The 6,946-nt window shown below is 31.2% G+C and overlaps 1 protein-coding gene across 1 annotated transcript; it reads right to left on the bottom strand.

Moving 5' to 3' along the window:
* Positions 1-2,563: 2,563 nt before the first annotated feature.
* LOC118055058 (uncharacterized) lies at positions 2,564-3,567 on the bottom strand. Its single transcript, XM_035066849.2, has 3 exons — positions 3,169-3,567; positions 2,988-3,076; positions 2,564-2,905 (listed from the first exon to the last, which is right to left on the bottom strand). The coding sequence occupies exons 1-3, from the start codon at positions 3,550-3,552 to the stop codon at positions 2,758-2,760; spliced, it is 621 nt and encodes a 206-aa protein (XP_034922740.1). The 5' UTR covers positions 3,553-3,567; the 3' UTR covers positions 2,564-2,757.
* Positions 3,568-6,946: the final 3,379 nt, after the last annotated feature.

Raw genomic sequence — 6,946 nt, 5'->3', positions numbered from 1 at the left:
ATTATAGCCCAAGCCATACATCACCTATCATAGAGGAAATGGTCTAGTACAAGGTTCAGGAACAATTGGTTGTTAAGTTGCCCAATATAAAAGCAGAAATGAGGGTAAAACTAAAAGAAGAAATAAGAGCATGTATCAAACAAGAAAGTAATAGAAAATGAAAGCAAGTATGTTTATATTTGGCTTTATATTTTCCTCCTTCTCCTAAAGCTTCCGGTTCATGATCTTTTTCTCACCCTCCACCTTGTTAAGAATTTTAATCTGTTTTTTTTTAATAAGTATGGAATTCAATTTAACATAATTATTGTTTGTATGAAATTTTGTTTATAATACATCAGATTTGTTGTTGTTTTTGTTGTTGTGAGTTTAGAGTTAATAAAAAAATGCATTTGGGATAATAACAAATAAACAACACTAAAACAAGTGTGAAACGCCGACAAAATTATTGACATAATCATATTTTTATCGGCAATTTTATCAGCAATGTTCTCACCCATTTCATCAAAAAGTTACAAAAGGTTTAGGCATTTTCAATGGGATCTGAAGCAGAGTAGTCTGTCAGAAATCAATGTGTAACATCGGCAATTCCATCGCTCCTATTTCATTAGAATGTTGCAAAAGGTTTAGGTATTTTTGATGGAATCAACAATAATTAAGGATGTCGATGGACTTCCTAATGGAAGTTGGGCGATCAAATTTAATTTTTTTTATATGAATATTACATTGAAAGAGGAAGTTGTTGATGGAAATATCAACAAAAAACAAATCTCTCATGAATAAGTTGTTGACAATATATTTCTTTCAGCAATGTCATTGACTTTGTAATTGTTGATGAAAGTTTTTTCTAAATACTAATGAAATATTTTGTTGGTATTTTTCAATTTTATAGTGATGCTAATAGTTCAAGATAAAAAGTTTCTCCTCTTTTATTTTCCCTCAAATATTTGGTTTTTTATTTTCTCAAGAACCAAACAACAATATAAATTTTCTACCCAAACAATGAAATTTCCATCCTTTTCCAACAATTTGCATAGGGGTAATGTTATTTTTAAAAAGTCCTTGATAAATATTTTATAGAAACTTACATGTTCAAGAAAAAAACAAATTTCCCACAGACTCGTAGGGTAGGATAAGACATGTAAAACCCTGGTTAAAATATTACAGTATTAGTGAAGTGTTGGAAATTTAGTTTTGCTGTTTGTTTCAGTTGGTATTTTGTCTCCACCTACTTTTAAAACTCACAATATCCTAAAGTTTTATTCTATAAAACTTCATTTCTAATCATTTAGTACACAAACACACACACACACACACATATATAAAACTTTAGGATATTGTGAGTTTTAGAAGTAGGTGGAGACAAAATACCAACTGAAACAAACAACAAAACTAAAGAATAATGACAATGTCATAAATTTGAACTATAAAGGACATATAAATAGAAAATTTGGCTTCCTAAGAAAACCAAGTTGGCCAGCTAAACCATAAATAAAAAGAGAGGAATTTGAGAATAATTTTTGGAAAAGCTTTGCTAAAAACTCCAAAGAGAGTTAGATTAAAGGATCAAAGAGAGTTGGGAATAGATCTAAGTAAGAAAAATTGAAGGATTTAAAGGGTTTACTTAGCTAGAGAGGGTGATTTTGAAGAGAAAGAAGAAATGAAATAGAAGTGATTAAAACTTATTTTTCCTTGTTTTTATTATCTCAATTTATTGTACCTAAATGGTAAGAAATCATAATTTGAGCTTGTTTGAATTATTAATGAGAGTTGATGTGTTTTGCATATGAAAGTGTTATGTAAGTTTATGTTTGAATGAATGAAAGTTTAGATGGATTTTTTTATGTTATATTGAGATTAGCAAGCATAAAAATTCATTGAGTAATGTGTTAATTGAAAGAATTGAAAAGAAAACTATAATGAAGATTAAAGGGGTTGAGATTGTTTGATTTATTTGCTATGTTAATCATATAAAATATCAATTCTAGCTCATTATGAATTATAGATAATTGAGATAGGAGTAGCACTTTATATATATGCATTATGTCATAACAGCCGAATGACGCAAATGAAGCGTATATAAAGGTGGAGTCCGAACAACGTGACATCCTCCTTGATATATGAGTTGTCGATATAAATAATAATAAACTAGGGATAAAAGGAAGGAAAAGACAGAAAAGTCTAAATGAACCGAGTCTAAAAGAAGCCGATCTAAGTTGAAGGTGGGCTTGGTAGGGTTTGGTTTGACTATGTCAAACTGGACCTCAAGTTGGGCTTGGTTCTATCTAAAAAGAGTTAAATAGAGTCTAAAATGGACTCAGCTTGACCAAAATCAAACCAAACTCATGTTTGGTCAAACTAAGTTCAAATGAGTCAAATCAAACAAAAAAAAATCAAATTAAACTTGAATGGGTTAAACCGCATTCAAAATGGACTCGGTTGGGTTTAGTTTGACTAGTTTGATAAACTTGGTTTGACAGACCCAAAAGGGTCAAACAAAGTTCATAGACTTAACACAAACTTGTAGTACACTTTTTCTTCTTTTTTTGAACCATATCATCGTATATCCATAATAAAAACTCAAGATTCAAGGTATTATTAGATAGATGTTTCGAATTCTAATAACATTGGCCTCGTCAATGTAAGGAATAATTCTTGAATAAAAAATGTTTAAATTTCATTATTGAAAACTCTAGCAAATGAAGCAAATAACATTTATAACAACCACAAATTCAATATAAAACCGGGCCAGCTCTTGATTCATTTATTTTCAGTAAAGAAGTGGTTGATGGCAGGCATGATTTCAGGTGGGCGAGTTCTCAAGAATCTGCGCAGGCCATGCTCAGCATACCTCTCTCCTTCCTCATTGTTTCCCAGCACTCCCATGCTACGTTTTGCTTTGTTGATTCTGTTAATCAATTCCAGCAAAGGAAAAACGATCAACAAAGTGAAAAATAGAATATTTCTGTGAGTGTAAGAATTCAGTGTACCTGACATCAGGGTTCAGGAAGACGTTCCTCGTAAGCTGGAAGATGCACAAACTGGTTACACAGGTCATTGCAGCCAATAGCGGGTAGACCTGGCAGCACAAAACACTTTAGCCCATGAGATGCAAGAAGATCAAATATAATAGTTGAAGCCTTGAAAATGGTGGTGATGATGCTTGCTTACCTCTGGCTTCATCCAACGCCCCATCGGAAAAGCTTTTGCTCCTATATGCAACGCTGATGTTTTAATGTTCTCCCTGGACTTCAAGAAATAAGCCAACTGCTGTATTGAATCGCTATACTCACAGGCAGAGGTGCTCTTATTCTGTTTATATATATAGTGCCATGTCATAACTTTAGCCAGCTCCGGCTGAGGAGAATGACTTGACCACCAAGGTAAGGTATATTCAGGACTGCAGGTTTCAGGGGGCTGAGAATTAACGATGACTTTTACACGATGAAAACCAGGGGCAGTAGCCTCTTGTTTTGCTAAATTTGGAACTTTCCATGAACCGATAGACCTGTTGACGAGTCTCAGCTTCTTTGTCTTTTTAATCTGTGTTCCCATTTCGAAAATTATTTATGGATTGGAATTCTTGCCTAAATTTTACATTTTGGATTTTATTTCTTCTAATCTAGATGCCATTATTGCCTGTTTCTTGGTTAACTTGTTTTCTCCAGAGAAGTAAAGGGAGTCGAGTTTTTTATGGTTTACATTCTGGATTTTAATTCTAGGCACAAGACATGCAGGAACTAATCATTTTATTTCTTGCCATAATGAATAGTTTTAAAAAATTATATAAATTGTATTTTAAAATTTGACTTAACAATTCCAGTTTTTTTAATTAATTTAATTTTATTTTATTAAATAAGCTTTTTTTTTATTAAATTATTTCTTCTTCTAGTCAATTCTGGTATCATTGAATTTTTTTTTTCTCTTTAGTAACGAGGAATTTGAGGTTGCACTTTCTCGATACAGGTTCAATAAAGTACAAACATACTCCTTATCAAGGATGGAAGGTGGGAGTGAATCATGGTCTAACTAGACACAACTACACCATGATTATTCAACTCGGTGGATTAACTTGTTTATTTAGTGACCTTTTAAAGTTTGATTTTATTTTGAATAAAACCTGATTAAATTAAAATTAATAATTAAATAAAATAAAATAACATTATTTAAAATAAAAATAATAGATCCAGACAAATTATTTAGATGACTCGTGATTAACTAAACAATCTAATAACCCAAGTCTTTAAATATATCATGCTCGAAACTGGGTCTAATCTCAAGAACAAGTGATGGTTATAATCCCAAAAATTTTATTTTATTTTCTATAGTATTGTTTATATTTTTCAATTATGCCTAATAAAGTTATAAATTAGTATCTTATAATATATACTTATGAATTAAAAGGTTTTTAACGATAACAAATGGTTTCTCATTTGATTTATTATATGGAATTGGATTTACCTATTTATCCATTTAATGTACATTAAAATCGTTGATATTAGAAAACAATGTATGGCAATATCTTTTTCTGTTTTTGTTACTCAGATAAGATGCACTGAAAATTCTAAAACAAGAAATTTAAGCTAGTAATTATCAAAACCTAATTGTCGTGTAAAAAGTATTGTAGATAATATATAATTCACTGTTAATTTAAATAGTGAAATTGTATCTTTGTCCTTAACCAAGAAAATCAATGAAGTGGTCTTGGGGAGTAAATGAGTTTTTTAGCCGGGTCCATTAGTTATTTTTTAATTGATTTGGACAGTTGTGGTCTTTTTATATTTTTATATATAATAAAATGACTTAAATTATCTGAAAAAAAAAAAAAAAAAAAACCCATCAAACTTATAAAGGCTTTTTAAGAATTTTAATTTTCAAAATTAAAAGACTAAATTAAAAGAAGAAAAAAAAAATCTTAGGCGTGTTTCACACCTGTTGCAGCATGAGGAAGGCCCACCCCCTTTGAGCAGCGCATAAGACTTTCTATGTTCTCCATTTAGTGTATTCTTTGATGTCATTGGATCTTTGAGGTGTTCTCTTTCCTATAAGGCAACACGTGTGATAGTAAGCAGTCCAAAATGGCTCTAACAAGCCATTTTTCTTTCCTTTCTCTCTCTCTCCTTGCCTCGGTTTCCATTATTGACGGAGATGAGCAAAAAAAATTAAAAAATTAAAATGGAAAAACTAGAAAAAAAAAAAAAAAAACCAAACCGAAAAAAAAACTGAATTAATTGATTAAAAAAATCATAAAAAAATCCAGTTCAGTTTTTTGATTTCTAAAATCTTAAAATCAATTGAACCGAAACCGATTCAAGCAGCCAGCACTTAAAAAAAAATAAGTATAAATACAATATTTTCTAACCCTAAAATCACATTTAGCATCAGCCGCCCCTCTGCATATCCCTCCCTCCTTTTAGCCCCCTATTCTCAGCATATCCCCCCCTCCCCTTTCTCTGTATATCCCTCTCCCTTCACTCTTCTTTGCTTTGAACCTAAAGTTACAGGCTTTATAGGGTACATGCATGATGGGGCAAGTGTCAAGTGGTGGATTTTTTTTCTTTTCATTCCTCCCTCATTTTTTTCCCTGTTATGTTTCTTATCTTTTGCTGGCTTGTGTGGCTGAGGGTTTGGACAATTTATTCATACAAGTTTCAGCCAACAAACATGACATCTTTTCTTTATTGTGCATAGCAGAAGCTTTGGATTTGGAGGCTCTTGTTTTAATTGTGGGCGGTCAAGGCACAACGCATCAAAATGCCTAAATAAGGAAGATTTTTAGTTGCCTTCTTCGACGTAGGGATTAGGGATTTTTTTGGGACTGTGAACAAGTTGGAATAATTTTAGTTTGAACCGGTTTGGAAGGGAAAAATTAAACCAAACCGAAATTAATCGATTTGAACCGGTTTTCAGTTCAAGTTCAGTTTAAAAAATTAAAAAAAAAAAAATTGGTTTGGTTATTTATTTTAGTTCAAAACCGGACCAAACCTGGAAATGCTCAGCCCTAATTACTGGCTTATTCATTTCTCCGCTAAGGCCTCGGTGTTTTTCAATTCTTCAATTTCTAGTCTCTTGACTATCAATCTTTTTTATATATAAAAAAAAAAAAAGAATCTAAATAACATCTTATAAAATTAAATATCAACTTTATATTAAGATATTTTTTAGATACCGTGATAATCATAAAAGATGTAAATTAAAATAAGTTGTCAACTCTAAATTTCATTAAACACGTAATGTAATGACTAAATTAAAAATAAATAAATAAAATATAAAATTATAATATCACTGTGGTTCATGACACTTGGGAAAGAACTTCATGTGGCAGCCTTCAAATTCATCGTATGTGGTAGTTGTGCTAAGCTGCATGCATAGGGTAAGATATTAATTTAATGAACCTATGTGGGGGAATATATATATATTAATATGTTGCTTTCTTACAATTAGTCTCCTTCTACAAATATAAAAGTATGGCACGCACTATTTTGTTGTAATTGTAAAGCCTCCTTCAAGACATTGAATATTGTATTCTCAATCATATCAGATGGGTATTTTGCATTTTCACACCACATTTTGTCTATATCCTTCTGATAAGATATTGTATTCTAAATCTTGAAAGATGGGGATTGAACATTTTCCTGATATAATCCAATTCATGATTTTTATCCCGAAGAGGAAAGAAAGGGAAAGTTGGTTGAAGAGTATTTTCATACACAGCTATGCATGCATGCAATTAGAAGTGCTAAGCAAATCAGTCACTGTCTTGAAACAAAGAATGCATAGGAATTTTGATGTTTGCATGTTGTCATAACCATACCTGTCGCATCAACATAGAATCAGAAATGTTAACATGTTATTCTCAAAAAAAAAAAAAAAAAAAAAAACATGAAAATGTTCCCGGTTTTTAACGACCAGTAGCTCAGTTTCTATATATCTCGAACACATAGCTTAT

The sequence above is a fragment of the Populus alba genome, chromosome 4 (assembly GCF_005239225.2).
Source record: "Populus alba chromosome 4, ASM523922v2, whole genome shotgun sequence".
Taxonomy (NCBI): domain Eukaryota; kingdom Viridiplantae; phylum Streptophyta; class Magnoliopsida; order Malpighiales; family Salicaceae; genus Populus; species Populus alba.
The sequence above is the reverse complement of the archived record's forward strand: the minus strand, read 5'-3'. Positions and strand labels throughout refer to the sequence as shown.

Excerpts from the sequence above, each read along its gene's own strand:
- LOC118055058 (XM_035066849.2), bottom strand. The coding sequence starts at position 3,552 with ATGGGAACACAGATTAAAAAGACAAAGAAGCTGAGACTCGTCAACAGG. Across the intron at positions 3,077-3,168 it reads GGCGTTGGATGAAGCCAGAG|GTCTACCCGCTATTGGCTGC; the intron begins GTAAGCAAGCAT and ends TTGTGCTGCCAG. Across the intron at positions 2,906-2,987 it reads TTCCTGAACCCTGATGTCAG|AATCAACAAAGCAAAACGTA; the intron begins GTACACTGAATT and ends ATTGATTAACAG.